This window comes from Gouania willdenowi, chromosome 8 (assembly GCF_900634775.1).
Source record: "Gouania willdenowi chromosome 8, fGouWil2.1, whole genome shotgun sequence".
Taxonomy (NCBI): Eukaryota; Metazoa; Chordata; class Actinopteri; order Blenniiformes; family Gobiesocidae; genus Gouania; species Gouania willdenowi.
The window spans coordinates 25,505,054-25,526,570 of NC_041051.1; the positions used below are offsets into that span (position 1 = coordinate 25,505,054).

A 21,517-nucleotide genomic window follows, 5' to 3' on the forward strand; every position below is an offset into this window, starting at 1 on the left:
CACATTTTTTATGTTTCAGATTTTTTTTTTTTTTTACCACTAATTAAGTAATACTGTAAGCATCACTTTCTGCTAGAAATCTTATACAAAAATGGACAACATATTTTCTAATGTTGCTCTTTTATAATCTTTATTACCTCAAGTTCAAATTTCAATGTCTTTTCAATGACAAATAAAATAAATTGAACATATTTCTAAATACACATGCCATTAATTGCCAACGTTGGATCCAGAAACCAGACGATACTGTAAATAAGTACCGTATCTCTGGACATCTTCAAACTATTATAGTGTAATGGCTGATGACAGTTAGAGCTTCTAGAGACATTGAGAAACAAATTGAAATTTTGCCCTGATTATGGATGAAAAGTGAAGCTTTCACAAATGTCATCACGATGTGTTCTGAGGGATCTGCTACGGATTTCACAGCAATTAATCTAGTAGGAGCACTTTTTACTGCAAAGCCACACATTTCTCACTAATGACAACAGAAAGATGATTCCAACATCTTTGAGATATCATTCATTTTTTTAGAACAATGGAAAAACACTCTTTAGGGACGATAGCAAGTAGCAAAGTTATCCAAACTCATCGGAATCATTGTATAGATTCCTGCCTATAAAGAGTTTGTTTGGCGGTGTGTGTGTGTGTGTGTGTGTGTGTGTGTGTGTGTGTGTGTGTGTGTGTGCGTGTGTGCGTGTGTGTGTGTGTGTAGTCACCAAGTCCCCAACCAGATGTCTTTCTCTGCGCCCGAATAGCAGTTGTTTATGATAGACAGATGGGATCTGCTAAAGATGTTATGTATTGGAAGAAAAAGGAATGTTCTCCAATCTAGAGTAGGGGGTGGGAGGTGCAATATCAGCCACACACAAGCTCACCACACACCAGCGTCAACTCATTTAGGTCAGGCTCCTTTCACCCATCCTATTATGTCATTTTACATTTTAGGACATTAGGACCATATGAATTGTAGCAGCTTTGGAGAGGTTGTCATTTTAAGTTTAGCCAGGGGTGGACTGACATCTAGCATACTGGGCATCATCCCGGTGGGCCGTCGAGCCGGAGTGGGCCGGTCCGATACAGTCCGCTGTGTTGTTTGTTTGTTTTTTAATAGTGGAGACCAACATGGTAACAGGTGGCCAACAATGGTCCAAACGTGGCAAAAACGTGGCAAGAAAAGAGTGAGAAGTGACTAAAATGGGCCAAAAGCAGTCAAGAGTGGCCAAAAAATGGGCAAATAAAGAGGAACCTAGTGGTATGTAATGGCAAAGGGTAGCTTAAATGGGCAAAATGTGGCAAAAAATTGTGAAAAAGGGCAAAAATGTGAAACAAAAAGAGGCAAAATGTAGGGAAAAACAGATACAAGTGGTATTTATTGGGCAAAAGTTAGCTTACTTATATGTAAAGTGTCAAAAATGACTTGCAAAAATGGACAAAAAATAGGAAAAAAGCTAAAGTCCGAAAAAAGTGTCAACAGGCAAAAATTGGACAAAGGAAATAGGTAGAAAGGGGTTAAAAATATTCCCCCTTTTAAGGTTTTCTGGCGGAATAATAATTAGAAAACATAAAAAGCCACATGTTGAGCATCACTGACTTAATAACAGCCTCTACATGGTGTCGCTGATGATCTACCATAGTGGGCTGGTCTGGACAGAAAAAGCCAGGGTGGGATTTTTGTCCCATAGTCCACCACTGGTTTAGCCTCATTTGAGGGCAGACTCTGCTACTGGATGGCTCTGGTTTCCAACATAATTGGAGAAGTCATTCCAATGAATAGTTTGCCTACTCTGTCAGTTGCTCATCTATCTTTAACTCTATGTCTTGTCATTGCACCCATGGCGACTTTAATTTGGTTCAAAACGTTCAACACACACTGCAGCTTGAATTTGTAAGACGGGCAAAGTGGTCAATGTGCAGACAGCAGATTATTCCTCCACTCAGAGGGTCTGTAAAGCCAAAACTGACACCCCTCTGAGCCCAGCGTCTAGCTGGAGAATACACAACCTGGTTCAGATCTGACTCTGTAATTCCCGGCAGAACCCCGGGCTGCTCCTCATTAGCTTTATGTTGGCGCTCACTGGATTAACCCTGTGGAGACCCCTGAGGTTTCCTTCAAGGCCAAAGTCTGGGTCGCTCATCAAAAACTCAAGGCTTGTTCTGCACAAACAAAATATGAATGATTCACTCGTGTGGATGTTTGATTTAGATTTGTATTTTGATTCAAACATTTCTTTCAAACGTTAGAAATGTAATTCCTCACCAGAATTATCATTTGCGACCGCTTAAATATATAATGATATGGTAATGGCACAATACAAGGCAGTAATAACGGTATGTCTCAGGATCTAAGAATAATGTTCGAATTTCAGTTTTTTCTTCATTGTCCACCCAATACAGTTTGGTTAACATGAATAAAAAAAAAAAGTATATTATATATCATACATGTTGTTCGTGTTGTTGGAATTGGAACTGGGTACTTCTGTAAACATGAATATGGTGCCCTTATAGGGAATTTACAACACCTGGTTTTGGAAACAATACAAAAATCATTACTTCCCAACATCTCAGAAATTATGGACGGACGAATAGACTGCCAGAAAGACTTGGATAACAAAGTATAACATTTACATAGGCCGACTCTCTTTGAGCTTGATGTTATTTGGCGAGCTTAAACAGCTCCATTTTTATCTTTGCATTGTTGCATTATAAATTACTGATTTGCTTTGTTGCCCTTTGGGAAAATCTTCCTCCAAGCACAATCTTTGAAGGAAACATGTAATAATTGATTAATGTGAATACTGATGAAGACCATACGAGAAAAACCCATTCAATCATTGGACCATCACGGCCAAATGCCGACAAAGCAGATTCTCATGTTTCTCCATGCTGATCTGTTGCATACATTTGACTCCCTGTTACAATCTAACAGGATCTGGATGAGCAACTTACATGGCCATCATTGAAAGATTTCTGTTTGTCGTTATGGGTCCACGTTGGTCTGACTGTCTGTCTGTCTGTCTGTCTGCGAGGTGATGACGAGGCAATCTAATCTCCTGTGAGAAGGATCATTTTACCAAAAGCTTGAAAGATGTTTTGCTCGAAATAGAAAAACACAGCACATGTGCATGCCATACTTAGAAAGACTATTTAAAGCTATCGACTCAGATCCATCCCACAAAAAGAAGTTGAACATAGGGCTCTGTAACACATGCATTTCTTGACCTTGGCTAGACAGTAGTCGAGTTTCCTCAGCTTTGCTATACATCATCTGGCTAATGCAGAGGCGCGCTAATGGTGTTAGCAACGCAACATGAGCTGGAATATAGGATGAATTGTGTATGAAAGAAGCAAAAGTGTGCAGACGATCTAACCACTGGTACACTCTGGGTAAAAGGTTGCAGTCAGCCATTAGAGCAATAAATGTCTGTTTACTGTCTATCAACTCAGGCATTCTCCTCCTGAGCGTACGTAGGTAACTCCTCCTACTGGACCATGTGTCAATTACTTTGAGATAAGTAATCAAAGTACCTTAAGCTGTTGAAGATGATATATATATATATATTTTTTTTTTTTTTTTTTTTAATTAATATTATTATCATCAGATAAAGACATATTGTAAGTCTGGTAGATCATTAAATCAAAAATAATTTTTGCAAAACAAAGATGTGAAGTTGAATTTGCCGTTCTAAGGTTTGGTTTGATCTCCACTGTAAAAGTTTTGTGCATTGCATTGCGGGATGTGGAGTCCTGTAGAGCAGTGTTTCTCAAATGGGGGTATGTGTATCTGTAGGGGTACGCGATGGCACCACAGGGGGTACTTGAGAGAGAGTGAAAATTTTACAAATGAAAGCATAAAAATATGGGGTTTTATAATAATAATAATATAACATGTAATAATATGATTATCATAATAATGATGATAAAAACAATCTTAATTAAAACATGGACTGAAAATACAAAGGTCAGTGTTGGTTTCATACCAGGTGGGAGATGACCAGAAATGACAAAAACTATAAAAATAAATCTATTCAGGAGGCACTAAACACTGTTTCATTGACCCATTTACAAAATGAGAATCTTTAAAATGTGTGTTATCACTCAGTCATTCCATCATTATGCTCTATAGATGTTTTGTTTATAGTGTTCTGATCAAAATGTAGTGAAACAAAAGGGGGTAGTACTTAGATTCAGAAATCAGAGGAAGGGGTACTTGTGCCAAAAAAGTTTGAGAATCACTGCTGGAGACGGAGGCATTTCCTTAATTCCTACTGTGTTTTTGCGTTTTGTTCACCAGACAAGGTGGACAGGGATTGGCTTGATCAATTACTTTTGTTCTAGTTTGATCTTATATCACCTCACTTCACAAAGAGATTCAAATTCAGCACAATTGGGATCTTTCCATTGTTTTGCTGCAACTTTCAGTGAAAACACCATAAATGAGTTGGGAAGTCACTTTGACAGAGATTTGGGGGGCAAAAAAAAGATGTAACAGTATGAATGAAGGTATGAAAAAAGGACTGCATATCTCAGCTAAAGCTACATTCACACTGCAGGCAAAAGTGGCCCAGATCAGATTTAAATCCAAAGTGGATTTAAAACGCGTTTTGTGTTTGACGTTGGCTTGTTTCCCAGTGTGCAGATCTGATGTTGACATCAACAGTTGTTTGTTAATAAAAGCAGGTTTACCACTAAAACAAACACAAGTACGGCATTTCTATGAGGAAAAAATTTGGTTTTAACTGTCATTTTTGGGTCGGGCTCTAATATAAATATCAGCAACATCAGCACCGCAAAAAAGCCTAAACTAAATATTTGTCTCTTTTATCTCTTTCCTCGTCCTTTTCTGCACCTGCTCATTCATTCTCTGGCTACCATTGCACATAAACTTTGAGACAAACGCGAACATGCACAAGCGAGTCGGTTTGGAGCCGCAAACCATTCACACTGGAATCTGGTACAAGTCACATTCTAAATGGGTAATGTTAACGGACAAACAAAAAATCAGATCTGAGCAAAAAAATCAGAATTGAGCATTACGGCTTACATTGTGAACGTAGCCTAACGTGTTCCAAAAGTGGCAGCAGTGGCTTCAGTATGGTTAAAAAAACCCATGAAAACCATATAAAACTAGCCAAAAATTGTTGTGATCCCTGGCGGTGCGGGATGTGTTCATTAGCAGGGTGTGGGCAAGATGGGGGAGAAGAAGAAAGATTGCATTTTTATGAGTCATTGAGGTCTTCACGGTGGAGTTAACCCCGGGGTGCTATGCAGAGGTTGATGGTTTGGCTGCTATCAGCTCAGGGTGGAGATGAGCAACTATCAGGCGCGGCACATGCACAATGACCTCTTTATCGGCCGACAAACACTCTCCCTTCTGTCCAAGCTAAGCTTAGTGTGCACACATTCATCACGCACACACACACACACGCTGGCCAAATTATTCAAGTGAGTGCTCTGTCTTCTGTTGCCGAGGGTTAATAGGAGGAGCGGAAGGGAGTACGGACAGAGAAGCAGAGTGTTAAGAGACAGTGAGGAGAACAGAGGAGTTGCTGTAAAGTGCTCTGATTAGCACGAGTAATTATACTGCAGCGGTGAAGGCGCTGAATGCACGTTGGCCACCTTCCACCGCTCTGGTAGCCCAGTCACTCCAGGGCTACTGTGGGAGGAGATGAAATGAAGAGGAGTGATCAAAAAGAAAAGAGGGCTTCATTTTTATGTGTTTTTAATCTTTCCCTCTCTTCAAATCATTGACAAACATGCAAACAGATGCTCCTCATTTCACTTTTGACGCAATCATGCTCAACTGGAGACTCCAAAGCACCTTTTGGGGAAAAGTAGTAACAAGAACTGGCCAAAAATGAAACAGAAATATTTCACTATTAGAGGCTGGGGGTGTTTTCAATTTCATATCAAAGAGGTTCACACATGTGTGGGTGTCCGGAGTTTAATAAAAAATGTTAAAAAAGGGAGGGAAAAAAGGTATTGCATGCAAAATGGTCTCCTGAGCTGTGTGTTTGAAGTGCTGAGCTTGTGTATGTGTGGTTGTGTTTGTGTGCATCCTGCAGTCAAGTGTGTCTGCTCATAGAGGTCACTCAGCGAAACCTGAGCACGAGCAGAAGAAATCCCAGGACTCATATCGACCCTCTCAGCGTAGAATACCAGCACAGCACATATGCTGCTGCAGCTCTCTCTCTCTCTCCATCTTTCTTTCTGCTCCTATATTTCTGTCTCTGTTCTTGCACAGAATATATGATACTGGCTGACAGCTGGGAGATTGGGGGATTTGAAATTCCTGCAGGTCTAACTCCTCTGTGCCAGTCAAAAAGGATTTCAGCGGTGTTCTTTAATTCCACAGGCAGCTTGTGTGCAGTACTGGCAGAGACCACCGTGGAAACACCATCATGACCACATGTGACTACAGCTGTCACTCGTGGGCCCACTGGTTCTGTTGCACAGCGCGTATCTTTAAAATAAGTGTCTGATATGGTCACTTAGCGTGCCATCACATGGGACACAGGTCAAAGCTGTGTGGGTGGGCACTTAATATGCAGCATATAGGGTGAAATAGTACAACGTTTGGTAAGAGAGGCTGATTATCTTACAGGTTAACCATAAAACATGGCCAACACCACATGAAAGTTTATGTTCTGCTGAGATAATTGGATTGCATTGCAAAAAATACGAATAAAGAGCCAAGGAAACGGACTAATGTATGTAAGACTAATATATTTCCCCATATCTTCTCTTAAAAACACATTAAGCTAAAACAGTAGTCTTTGATTTGATCACCAAAAACAATAAACATCTGTAGGGGCTTTGATTTTCTGTTTCAAAATTTCCCATATTCCGTTTTAGAGTTTATCCATTTCCACATCATGTTCGCAATCACATTAAACTTTTCCTTTTCATCATCTTTCACTATTTAGATGACTTTACTGGTAATTAAATTCCCCTAGATCACATCAAACATGGTAAATAAGGTTATTACTTTAACATTTTATATGTTTCTTATGATTTATAAAAAAAAAAACTAGAACGTTACGCTGAAATCAGGCCAGATTACCCACTTAGCTAGGCCCGCAGTTGTACGTGTATAGGAAAAAAAAATACCATGGAAAAGTGTGATATGGTACCAAAACATTATTTTGGCAAACTTTAATTACTGCCAACCAGAGAATCACCCTCACGTCTTGCATGAAATGAGATGCTTATGTTGAGATTAGTCACCAGGTATAATGACCACCAGTTTAGCTAATACACCAACAGCGAAACCTGAGCCCAGCCTATTCAGATTTGGATGCAGTCATAATAATCTGAATCACTTGTTCATCACAACACATTAAAAACACACTTCAGATTTCAAACAGGATTATTGCCGGAAATTAACATATTTCCGGCAATGCGTTTGTCACACTTTCTAGGCATTCAATCACTTTTTCTGGGAAAAAATGTGTATAAATTAGTAATTGTCCCAAAACATGCAGGCATTTCTGTGTCATATTGGGGCCTAATTTAAAAGAAAGAAAGAGAGAGAGGAAGAAAAAAAAAGATCTTTCTGTTTCAGAATTCTGTTTTTTCCACGATTATGGAAAATCAGAAAACCTACATTTGTGATGACAGCAAAGTTTTAAATAGGAATTGAATGGGCCAAACCCAGCTGTTCATTTCCACGAACAAAAACCCTCTCCCCAGCTTTATTACAGGTTTACGAAAGAAAAACTCTGTAAGATTGAAATCATTTTTCCTGTTTGAGACATTGCCCAGTTTGTGGCTGCAAAGCCAATAGATTCCAGTCAAGCAATATTACAACTGAAGTCTAAACTCAAAGTTTGCATGGAAGTTGCCTTTCTGCATTAGTCGGATTGTTGTATATCGAGAGCTTTTTAATCATCTCACTGGTCAGTATTAAAGCCCACAAAGTAGCACTGGAGACGTTTCCCGGAACAAACCCAAACCACAAATTTCTACTTAAAGTCCATTAGTGAGAAAACATTGTTTTTGTTGTGAGCAGCACTGAACATTTCGTGCATTTTTATGTAGAAAAGTGTAAGCAATTTCGCTTCAGGCATTCTGTCTTGTGGAATCCGAGGTTGAGGATCCACTGATGAGTAGGATTTCATGCCCTGTCTGGCCTAAGACAATTAATAGCTTCCTTTAGAAGGAGCCGCATTTACTCTGTTAATCCACACTTAGCCTCTGTTTGGTGAGAGCGCCGATTATTCACGGTCTCCATTTTGACACTGCACTAGTCTTGAACCATTTAAAAGTAAATCATTCAACTTCCTGTTGCTTGACAGTATGTCCTAGGCAAACTTCTGGACATGCCTGTTTACATGGACACATGTAGTTGCTACCCCTCGTGGCTTGTTTGGATGTAATTTAGACATATGACGCTTTTAGCACCGGCTCTAAATTACTTACAGGCAGAATGTTGCTTGCGGTCTGAAATGGAATGAAACTTGTGTTCTGCTTTCTACCCTAATGTTTGGTGTGGTACAAATAAGCTAGGATGGGTTTGCATGTTTGAGACTTCCTGTGATATCAAACAACCGCACGCAACAGTCTGAAGCTTTTTTCTCACCTCTGAATAAGTACAAAGTTTGGTAAAAGTGGCTGATTCTTTTTCTGCACAAAATAAGCAAAGGTTAACCATGAGACATAACCAGAACCACAGGAAACGGTCTGTTCTAGTGAGTTGTCTGGATTGTATTGAAAAGTTCAAATAGAAAAAATGGCACTAAGTTGTATATTAAAAAAATAAACACATACATGCATTCTCACGCTTTCTTGACCTGCCTTAAAAAGCTTTACTCTGTCAGTCTAAAGAAGAAGCCCCAACAGCTACTACACAAGTTTTATCTTGCCAAACATCAATAAGGCAAAATGCTTTGTAGCGTGAATAAATTAGACCTCACGTTTTTTTTGTTTTGTTTTTTTTTTTTTTCAATATTTTGTGAGAAAACTTTTGGCTGGGATGACAAACTCTTTCACTATAGAGGTAGCACCGACCTCAAAATAGCTTGAATAATGTATTACTTCTAGATTCCACTGTTAATTATGAGAACATTTTCAAACCACTATGAATCTCAGATCATGGTTCATTCTGGAGGATCGGCCCACATTCAAACCAGTCTCAGTAGATGCTCACACCCTCCTGGATGACATTGCCTTTGATAAGAAAGATGAACTTCAGAAAAAATATATTTATGCATATATGCAGCTGTATTTACAAAAATGGTTCATCTACCACGCTTTGGGCTCCAAACATTTCATTTTTCCACACCAAATCATTAAATGTCAGGAAAAAAAAAAGAGACAAACCTCTTTAGCCCCAGCCACTTTTCTCCGAAAATCACATACCCATAACAAATAATGTGTTTCTAAGCTTCTACATGACCTACATGGCTAATTTTTGTTCAGATTGTGGTTACAGATGATGTAAAATTTTGGAAATATATGACACTGAGTGACAATAAATCATGTTTTAAATACAGAAATCTATAGCCACCCAAAACAAACCTAGAGATTTACATCAAATACAGTATAAAGCCAATTCTCAGTAGGGAAGGCTACAAAAGCAGAACTAATTTAACTAATGTATGGACAGCAACTGCAGCAAGTTTGGTGATAATACTAAACAATAGACCAAAAATACACGTTTTTATACAGAAAAGTTCAGGTGGAAGCCCAGTTTGCCACAACTGTTCCAAAATTTTCCACAAGTTTGGGAACAACTGTGTAACTGTAATATGTCAGTGAAAATGGATTCCAATCATATCTTAGTCTTATACCATAGAAGTCAATAATTGGCTGTCACTGAACTGATCGTAACGGTTCATAAAAAATAATCATTTTTCTATTGCATATGATAATGAAAAGTTATTCAGGCCGATGCCCTACCCAAGGGTATACATATTGTCTTAGGGGGTACTTGAGTGAAAATGAAAAACTGCATTACAACATTGAAAATGAGAATATAAATTGACCAGCAGTCAGGAGAAATAAAGTATAATCTAATCTAATCTAATCTAATCTAATCTAATCTAAGCTCATTATTCCTCAACAGGATAGATAAAATTCAGGGGAAAAAAATCACTATTGGGCTACATTGTTTATGACATTATATCATTATGTTTTTTAAGTTTGCAGGAATAGGGGGTACAAGGCTTCAGGTCAATTATCTGAAGGGGTAAGGGACTGTGAAAAGTTTGTAAACCACTGTGTTATACTTACTATGGCAGACAGAGTCACTCTCCGGTGTGCAGTCAGCCAGCTTCTGCTCTGTATCCTCTTCACAGATCGTGCAGGGCAGGCAGGGTTCCAGGGAACTCTCTCGGTCAGAGAAGGTCTCATCCACGCATTCCTCACACACAGTGTCGTGAGCATGGTAGCACTGAGAGTAAACGCCCTGTCCGACCGGGCACACCGTGCACGGTTCGCACTGGCCCGTCACCTTGCTGAAGAAGAAGTTATAGTTGCAGACGCATTTAGCGTTGTTGGAGTCAGTGCAGGGCGTATCCATGCGCATCAAGCCGGTACACTCGGTGCACGGCTCACATACCTCTGTATGACTGTAGTTCTCAGAAAAAGTCTCACCTGCAGATTGGACAAAAGGAAGGAGAGAGAATGGGGCAGAGTTTAGGATTCAAATCTTTTTCTCCTCATATTTCCTTCTCCCTTTGTCTTCAGTCTAATGACATTAATCATGTTTACTGTACATTTATGAGAACAAAGGACACATTGATCCACTGGGCTCTTAGTAATTTGTGCAACGATGCTCTTGGTAAAGAGCGAGTCAAAAGGCTGCTGTGCTCATTATGATATCGATCCCAATATGCTTGTGCTTTGTTGAGTAAACCCTTTTAATCTTAGAGATGCTCCGTGCTGAACGTGCACACAATTACTGAACAGAAGCATGACTTCTCTGTCCTGTTTCTGATGTTCTCGTCAAACAAAGTGGCGGCTTCGATGGCCTTTGTCACGTGTGAGTGAAATTACAGTTCAGAGAATGATAAACTCCGTCACACTAGGTTTATGCTATTGCTAGGCTAATACTAATACTAGGACAACGTTAATGCTAGGTTAATGCTAATGCTAGGCTATTATTATTATTATTATTATTATTATTATTATTATTATTATTATTCCTCAACAGGATAGGTAAAATGCAGGGACAAATTTCACTGTAGTTCTATATTTTATGACATCATATTTATTAGGTGTACAGGAGTAGGGGGTACATGGCTTTAGGTGGACTGTGAAATTTTTGGGAACCAGTGCTCAAACCCTAAACTTAAACGTACCCTACCTAACCCTACCTAACTCTAACCCTACCTAACCTCACTAGATTCCTCCACCTAACCCAAAAATGTCCATGGAGTCCATGAAAGACACAAACAGTCAGATCACAAGGTGGTTTTTATCCCTCCAGCCATTCAAGTTCAACATCTGCTATGTCCCTGGGAAGCAGAATATGGTGGCAGACTTCCTGTTCCATAGCGAGAGCCGGGGCCTTCCCTCACTGTACAGATTTATGCACTCCATAAACCTGTACAGTGTGTGGGGGGGTTAAAACTAGAAAGCTTAAAGTAAAAGGGTACAGTATCAGTTATACATATTTAAAAAAAATAATGGTAAATAAATGAAGACCTATTTTTGTTAAATGTTTTTGTTGAATTTGTAAACATTTATTGTGGGTGTTGAAATGGGCTAAATGTGGAACTTCACTCACTCATGCATTATCTATTTAGGGGCTGTAAATGTGAGTCTGTGTTGATATGACCTGTTGTTTGTGAAGGGGACACACTGTTTATCCTGTGTGATGTGGAAAAATAAATGTCCAGTGCTATGACATCAGCTGGCTTCATCAGTTTTTTTTTTTTTTTTTAATTTTTCACTCGGGCACCTCAGCTACTCCCTGTAAGAGAACCATCTGAATCTTGCACCAACATAGCTCCAGGAGTGTCATAATTTAGCGAACGACATTTAATGACAGCCTTCATGACACCTTATTCATGCTAATGATGGCATAATGTTAGCCTTATGTATAAAACTTAAAGTAAAGTGTTGCCCAGTGACTAAAAGAAAGTGCACTTGTCTATTAGTGTCTTTAGCCGCGTTCACATCAGGTGGGAACTTCGGACATTTCCATGGATTTAGACCGGAAAGGTTGATAAGAGTGGACATGTCTTGGTAAAACCAAAACAAAAGTTCACCTCAGCGTCAGATTTTTTATTTGGATGAAGCCTGTTACAAGCCAGATACTAAAGCTCATCCCAGCGAGCATCCATTAAAACAACATTAACTGTGGAACAGAATCTGATGAATTACAAATCAAAAGTTGTGTACTGGCTGATGTAGAGTGGATGCACCATTTTTCTGAAGCTGATCTGAGATGTAGAGATTCACCAAACTGATCACAAAATTCATGAGATCCATGCACACAATCTATTTAAAGGGTCAGACCCATAAGCGGAGTTTGCAGGGGCCGGGGGGGCATCGCCCCCAAAAAAACATTCTTAATTATAATTTACATAATATTCAAATATTTTAAGTGCCAAAAACACAGTGACTAGGAAATGATAAAAATGGTGTTGCCATTGGCTGCAGCTGATGACATTTGACCCTCCTGCTTCCCGTAGCAGCTCAGAGCTTTGTTTACAACATGGCAGACACCGTGGGTGATTTGTAGTCTCATAAGTCTGATGTTTGTAGTGATACACAGAGAAAACAAGCCGACTGGAACAGAGAACGAGCAAACCTCGCGCTTGTCTGGATATAAAGCGGTGGATTGAGCGGTGTTGTGATAATCTTCCCGCCAGCCTCCCCGTGACAAAATATGAAGCACATAGAATGCGGAGTAACGTTGTTAGGCTTTTAATGCCATAATCTACTTTGTTGGACTTTTAAATGCTTTTAATCCATATGGATTCTTTGATTCTCTCCTACCTGTTGTTTAACTTCAGTGATTTACAACTGCCAGCAAGTCTATCCTTCCACGTTAAAGTGTATCTCCCATATTAAAGCACATGTATCGAGCGTTGTATGAAATATCACGGAGAACATAATAAATAATAACACTGCTTAATTTGAGCAACTTTACTCTCATTCTTTAAGTTACAAGAGGGTGCTAAACATTTCAAGCTACATTTTGAATTTGTTTTGGCAGGTCCATAATACAGCTTTAGTCAAAGTCAAAGTCAAAAAGTCAAAGTCAAAGTCAGCTTTATTTGCATGCACAAACATACAAGGGAATCGAGAAGACGTTTCTCACTTCCCACGGAAACATATGTTACAGAAATGGAAAATATTAATAAAAAACAGTTAGATTAGTACATTAATTCATATTGGCAAGAATCTCAAACTCTGCATATGGTCAGACCTAGTAGAATGATAAAAAAACACAGCTCTGGTTTGTGTCTTACAGCACCTTGGACAGGATTTGCACTCATTGTGGTTCAGTCGATTAACTGTGTCCTTTTTCTTGAAGGATATTAAGATAAAGTAACACCTTAAAAATCAATACAAGTATCTAAAACACATTTATTTCAAGGCACAAGATCATTGATTTTTCCTTCAGTGTAGTGAGCAGCAAAACTTTATAAGACCACAGCTAATGCACAGGGCACAATGTTAAACAGACAGTGGGGAAAACTGGTGAGTAATTACCTTCTGCTTTTCAAGTATAATCAAACTCATCAGAGTTACTATTCAGTGATGTTTGACATACGTGCGGCATGTTGTTGTGGAAGTAGCTTTTTCTTACTCCAACTGCTCCTCTGGGCACATAGTCTTCCATTAATACTGCATTTTATATAGAATTATTTTCAGATTTAATTGGATGCCCTGCTGAATTATGCATAGAGCTACAGTGAGTGTGTTTGTGAGCCCTTCGAGTGCATGTTATGGGTTGAACGAGATGCTAAAAAATTGTTTCACTGCAAACACTGCCCTCCATATTTTACTGCATGTCCTTGACATCAGTGAGAGTCATGACCCTCGAAGGAGTCGGTTTAGATAACAGCCACATGGTAGCATGTGCAGCTTCCTTTGGTAAAAGCACCTATGCAATAAATGGCATCTGGCACCAGATCACAACAGAAGTCATGTCAGTTTTCTATAGAGCAGTACGCTACACAGGGATATTCCCATGCATTTACGCATATGAAGCCAAGCTGTAAAGCGGTAACGATGGTGTGCAGTAGGTAGAAAGACCTTCATGATAAAGGTTAGTTTTAGGCTACTGGGGATGTTTTCTTGCCTTCCCTTATTATTGCTAAGTAGTAACACTAAAGCAAGAAAACACCAGTGGGCCCATTTCGGACTCTATCCAAAAATTAAGCACATATTTGGACTCTGGGACATAAAACCTGTCCGCTGATACCATATTTTTGACAAAATGAGCACTTTTATTTGCACCACAAAAAAAATTTGTTTTGGCTCTAGTGCAGTTCTGACTCTACTCAAGAATGATGCACATATTCGGATCCGGGGGAACAGACCTTTCTACTGACACCACGTTTGGCCTGATCTCTTGGAAAACCGATGGGAGAAGCAATATCAAAGCTGGAGCTCTGCCTCATGTACACACTCCTTCTGCCATTGGCAGAGTGGTCACAATTCGGCCTCTAGCCGAAACACTCTAGGGGGCGCCGAGAGACGGGCTCGTCCAGGCGGTGGACCGCCAACTACAAGCTTTTTAACTGCAATTTTCTTTTTTTTTCCAAAAATCACAAGCCTTTAGAATTCTTCTATCCATAATTTTGGTTCTGGATAAAGAGTATAACAATGTAATTATTTACAGTTGTTGGTGTGACGAACTGTTACACAGCTCTTGTATGGATCTCCATATGATTTAAACTGGGGTTCGTGAGAACCAGCTTGACGGCTGTTCCTTTGAGCAACAGCATACTGTGTGTAGTGTGAAATGCCCCGCAGCAATGTCCCAGCACTTGCTTTTTCCTTGTAAGCAGTGCTGGCAAGTAAACACTGGCACCAACTAACGCTCTAAACACCTCGTATACAGCAGCAAAGCAAAGGGGCCGCCTATGAGACATGTCACATTACACAGATGGACCAGTGCGACAGACGGGGTAATGGTACAGAGACAGGTAGGGAGCAGCTCATGCTCAAAGTCCAAATCCAGCCTCCAGAGTCAGCTTCATGATACCCTCTGGTTTTTTCTTCATATTTGACATCACCCTTTGCTCTAGTGACACCAGGTGAACGGTTCAGGCCTAGACAACTAACAGACCAAAAGAGGTGAATGATTAGTACGGTTTTGCAAGCTTTGTTTTCTTTGCACTCAAGCTTAACCGGTAAAACTCCCCTACTCATTCGTTTCAATTATCCCACAGCAGGCAAGCTGCCCTGCTAATTTTAACGTGCATGCATGAGCCCTTGTGTGTAAACAAGTCTAAACGTGACCATATGCAGTGAGTGTTCAACAGACACAGCAGAGCTCAGGGTGAGTGTGTGTAATTTATGTGACAGTGCTTTCTTTTAAAAGCTAGTGGAAGAAAGTTAAAAGCCATCAAAAATGATAAAGGGAGTGCCCTATTGAATAAAATATGAACCTTTATTTTTAATTGTCCCCAGTTGAGCAATGATCGGTGCAGTTTAGAGCATTGATGTTTGGTCATAAAAACCACTGTTGGTAAAGGACAACGTGGTCCAAAACGGGGGCACTCAAAATGTGCCACCTCAGCTCAAGGAGACACTCCCCCTCCCCTCCGACACTCATATGGTTGGGTCCCATTAGTGTCATCAATAATGTAGCTCTGGATGGCATTGAAACTGCCTCACAATCAGCACTTAAGGTGTAAGCTTTTAGCGAATGTTGGATATTTAGCCCCCCCACCCCTCCCCAGTATACAAAATGAAAGGGGGTTTCCTTTTCAGACCTTTTTCTAGGATTAACGGACTTTCAGAGTGATGCGTGACGGCTTTTTTCGTATTTTAAAACTCAAATTGTTTCTGTGTAATTATCGCCCACTTCACAGGTTCCTTTAGCTTTACTCCATATTGAAAACAGGTGTTTCTACATTAACAAGCTTATTATAAAGGAGACCAAACACGGCAATTTAACAATCAACAGTAACTCCTGCATCCTGTGTGTGATTTTCTTCTGTATTGTGATCATTGGGAATATACTGCAGGTCAGAGAGATCTCCTCTCTACTGGTTGGAAATGAAATATTTGCTTTGTTACACTTGTGTCTGACCTGCTATGTAAGAACTTTGTTAGCAAGGCATGGTAGTAGAGAAAGATTTTTGAATGCTGTTGTTTTTCAATTCAATGTACCATGAAGGACATAATGCCGGTCCATCACAGGCATTCACAGACAATTATACTTTTACAAGTCCAAATTACAGGCAATAACGGCGCCAGGATTTTGATTGTGGGTGGGCCCCCAGAGAACTGGATGGGCCGGTTAATCATAGTTAATAAGAAAAAAAATATATATATATATCACCTAAGTCTCTTCCCATGAAATGAAGAGGTATTTTTCTATTCTATTCTGGAGCTGTCGCAATCTTCAGGGATTTTTAACACACAGTTAAGGTGGAGACAGTCACTTGGTTTTTAAAGCAGTTACTATGTTTGAGAGTGGTAATGATAAAGGGGGGTTCAGAGAGACTTATATAATTGCAGTCTAGTTCTTCTATTCCTAACAATGTGTTGTTTTTTGTTTGGATTTAACCATTCTGTTAAAGCAGAACTAAGTAACTTGCGCTTAGCACTCCTCCTAAAGGTCCCTTTTGGTTATGTCACTGTCGTAAACACTCCACACCCCCTGCCGCCTGCCCCACCCCACAGCTATGCATGCGCACCTTTGCTCTCCCAAGACACTAGCAACTGATCACTGAAAAATCCTAATACAACAGTGACACTAAGGGTGCTTTCACACATATAGTCCCATGTGACCATGTGAACAGTATGTGGAAGAGAGACAAGTAAAATAAATGAATGATGCGGAAGTAATATGGAAGGGAGTGTGGAAATGTGTATGATGTGTTTGTTTGTGTGCTGACAAAGCAGCTCTGAAAATGAATGGATGGATATTTGTGTGTGTGCTGCCTGATGGAGCACTGGGTTGTGAGTGTGTGTGCGTGCCTGTTGCTGCGACGACAGTACGTGATTGCTGTGTGTTGCTGCTGAGCTGTCACTGCATGTAGTTGCTCAGTTCCTCGGACAAAGGTATTCTCTGCCTTTTTTTGCAGGCTCCGCCATGATATAAGTTTGAGAAACGTGAATTTGTAGACAACCCTGTGCAGCCACGGGGCTGGTCATAATCTAGCATTAGTTTGTATTGAGCCGTCGTAAAGCAGTACGTCTTGCCTCCGGGTCGGAGGCAGGGAAAGTTGCAAGTGCGATTTTCTGGCCAGAGAAAACAGAGAGAGATGAAAGACCCCCCAATCACCCCATAAACAACTTGTATTACCCTCACAGGGACTATGAGAAGGATTAGAATAGGGTGATTAAATACATCACTGCAGATCTTCTGTAGTTTAGTCCAACAATGGATCAATGTTTAGTTTAGTTAATTCATTAAAGTTTGATTATGTAGTTATGTCTATATTGTATCTGTAGGAGGGTATTGTGGGTTTTGATGAGTTCATAAAACAGTAAGGGTCTTGAAAAAGTAGTTAATTAGATTAAATACTCCTTCTAGTGAGGATAGGCATTCAAAATCCTGACATTTAGAGGAAAAAAAGTGTATCATAATGAGTGTAAAACAGCCATCAGATTATTTTCTTGCAGTAAACGGCCCTAAACATAAAGGGTGGTTTAACATTGTATTCATATCTTTCTGAAAAGATCCAAAGTAGCAAACTCTGGTTTAGGCACTTCATTGATTTGTTGTGCATTCATGAGCATACATTAAATACAATTTTGGCAAACACATTTTTTAACATGATCAAAAAAGTTTTGTTGGTTAAATAGCAAATGGGACCACTGAGTTATGCCATTTTTGTAGTACAAGTCCTAATTGGATTAAGGAACTCTACTATTTGACAATTAAAGACCTGCCAGGAGGATAATCCCCTTTTCCTTCATTTTCATCCCTCCTAATCCAAAGCTGGAAACTGTGCCTGACGCTCCAGACAAGTCTGTGATTCCACTTTCCTTCCGTCTTCAAATCCCCAGTGAGCATCTGTCCAGTCGACCTCCTTTCAAAATCCACATCGACTGGAGAGCTTTTTCCTTCCTCCTCACTGATCTTGAGTCCATTTTTTTTTTTTTTCTGAGGGTTTCACTAAGTAGGCAGTTCTGGTCGTCTTGTCTCCCGTGATAGAAGAGAAAAGTGGAGGAGACTAATAAATATTTCAATGCTGCTGATGCTGGCAATCATCCCAGTCTGGGGCTAGAGGGGGAGCGGGTTCATCGGAAGGAAGTGGGAAATTAGGGTAGGCTGTGGTAAATACAGAATAGCCCTTAGTTACCGTGAAACCGGAAATGGATGTGTTGAAGTTTACTCTTTAATTATTCATTGATGCACTTTAGTAAATGTATTTATAGCATTAGTTTCTGAGGTCAGTTGTGTTTTAGCCTCTAACCTTTAGGAACTCTACTCAGACCTGCAGGCGCTCCATAAATATGTGGAACTGTTTTTTTTTTTTTTTATTTCAGCTCCTTCACAATGGACGTGAAGCAGGGGTGGACTGGCCATCTGGCATACCGGGCATCTTCCCGATGGACCGTCAACCCAAAGTGGGCTGGGCCGGGCCGGTCCACTACATGTTTTTTTTTTTTTTTTTTTTGACCAGCGAGTGGAGGCAGGTGGCCAAAAGTAGTCCAAAAGTGGCAAAAATGTGGCAAGAAAAGAGTGAACAGTGACTAAAATGTGCCAAAAGAAGTCTAGAGTGGCCAACAAATGGGCAAATGAAGAAGAACCAAGTGCTATGTAATGGCAAAAGGTCGCTTAAATGGGCAAAATGTGGCAAACAATAGTGAAAAAGGGCAAAAATGTGGAACAAAAAGAGGCAAAATGTAGGGAAAAAGGGAAACCAGTGGTATTTATTTGGCAAAAGCTTATTTAGATGAAAAGTGGCCAAAATTTGAATAAAGTGTCAAAAAGAACTTGGAAAAATGGACGAAAAATAGAAAAAAGGGATATTTATTGGCGAAAGGTATAGCTAAAGTCTGAAAAAAGTGTTGCAAAATGGCCAAAGGAAATACCCGCTATTAAATACACTGATGTATTGGCCACATTCCAATAATTTAGCAATTTTCCAAGAAAAAATCACGTAAAGGCTGCACTGTGACATAGGCCACACCCTATTGGCTGATGAGGGTGCCCTTCAAATGACTCGGCCAATCAGAACGAACAGGTATAGGCTGCTGCTGTACTCCGGTTAACGGATGTGTCTGCGTATTCAGATCAGTTTCAGCTGATAAGTTTCCTTCACATGAAATCACATCCATTACAGGGATTTTATTCTATTTAAAGAATCAACAATCTTATTTTATATAGAAACATAAAGATATAAACAAAAACAAATATTCAACAGATGTATAACTTCTGCTGTCACGCAATTTCCCTCCACGATCAGACGCCGTCCTGCACATGGACCATGACGCATCTGTCCTGTTATTAAACCTGTGAGAGCTTTACCTTTCCTCACATTATCCAAAGCTTATTTCTGAACGTTCAGTTCACCATGACGTTCAGTGACTGTTACAGTTCATTCATTCTGCTGTAGGGGGGGCACTGTTAGTAATATTCTGCCTCCTGACAGCCGATTTCACTGGACACGCGTGTGACTGACTGAAAAATTCACACATAGAGCGCACCGCCACATTGGTCACATCAACTTTAAAGGAAAAAATAGCGCCCTAAATACGGTAGGTAAAAAGGAGTAAAAAAGTTTTTCTAGGGGAATAATAACTAAAATTAAGACGTAAAAAGCCATACGTTGAGCATCACTGACTTAATAATGGCTTCTATGTGGTGTCGCTGATAATGTAGTGGGCTGGTCTGGACAGAAAATGCCATGGCGGAGTTTTTGTCCCAGTGCATCCCTGACGTGAAGTGTGAGTATCTGTGTTTACTGTTTACCTCCAGTATACACACTGTTTCTGTAATGCAGAGCAGGATAATTGCTCACTATTAACGTGTACAATAGGCTTTTCAACTGTGTTTAATTAGCAGGATCAAATGAGCAGATGCAGCCATTGATGTAACGGTGCGCTTGATAAATGAGCGAGCAGATCATGCCCTTTGGGACATGCCTTTTTAATGCTATTTTTATACAATAATACAGAGGATGAGTCATGGTGAGAGAAATAGGGAGTTAGGGGGGTAAAAAGAAACAAGACATGGTGGGATTTGGTGGTGCTGTACAGAAGGAATTGATGGAGGGATTTGAAAAATATCCATCAAAACAGTATTCCTGAGGGACAGGCCCATGGTATTTGGATTCGGACCGGTGTTTGGTTTTCTCCGCCTGTGCTTCCAAGATAAGTAAAAACCTTCAGGGAAATTTCCTCATGACGTCAAGGAAGTGTTTTAAGTCCTGACGCAGGGGGAAGTCAAAGTATTCCTCATTTTTAATGTAAATAACATTAAAACTACTGAAATTCTTAACTTTGACTTTGAAAGAGTTGTTTTATATGACGCTGACTCACAGCACTCGATGACTTTTGTTCCCACTGCTGTGCTATAAATGTAAAGACTTGGCTCTCTGCCATTTGTAATCATTGCTGCAGCTCTTTCATTACAGGAGGACCAAATAAAGGAGATAAATCTATAAAAGCTAAAATGTCTGAATACTAAATTATAAAAGATGATCATAATTAAAACTGGATAGGAGTCCGGCCTTATTGCTTTATTAGGAGTAATAAACTCAACCAACTAGAACATGTCAAACTCAAGGGCCGGAGGCCAAATTCGGCCCTTTAGAGCATCAAATTTGGCCCGCAGCAGGGATAAAAAAAAAAGTCAGGAAAACCATGAATAATTGTGTAATTTACCATTTAACTAATTCTGGTAGATTTCTCCGAAATAATACACAAATTCAATGAAGCTTCACAAAATAAGCAGTTCTTACATTTTCCTAATCAAATTTTTTATCCAAATTGTTAAAAGAAGTCTCAATTTTTCCAAAATTATTATGGCAATATTGTAAAATGTTCTAAAATAAAAAAATACAAAAAACAGCCCAAGCTTACGTGAGTGTCCCCTAATATATAATACATATCTTCATATGTTTGAAATAAATCATATTCTATTTTTCCAATAAGAGCAGTGATCTGTGAATCAGTGATTCACACTGTAAAGACTTGGGAGAAAATGATCCCCAATGATAACCAACAGGTTGAAATAAATGGGCACCTCCATTTTTTGCAATGAAATCCAATCTGGATGAAAATCTGTAAGGTAAATGAAGAACCAACCCAACATAAATGAGTCAAATTTCATAAAGATTGTTCGAGCTGCGATATGACTTTTTGAAATTTTGCCAATAATAAAAAAAAGGGATTTTTTTTTTATTATTGAAACTGATCCAGAATC

The 21,517-nt window shown here is 39.6% G+C and overlaps 1 protein-coding gene across 1 annotated transcript in view; it reads right to left on the bottom strand.

Annotated features, from left to right (window-relative positions):
• Positions 1-21,517, bottom strand: part of ngfra (nerve growth factor receptor a (TNFR superfamily, member 16)) — a 52,388-nt gene that overhangs the window by 21,461 nt on the left and 9,410 nt on the right. The window contains exon 3 of the mRNA XM_028455553.1: positions 10,234-10,596. Within this exon, the coding sequence (XP_028311354.1) occupies positions 10,234-10,596 (363 nt within the window). The remainder of the gene's footprint in view (positions 1-10,233; positions 10,597-21,517) is intronic.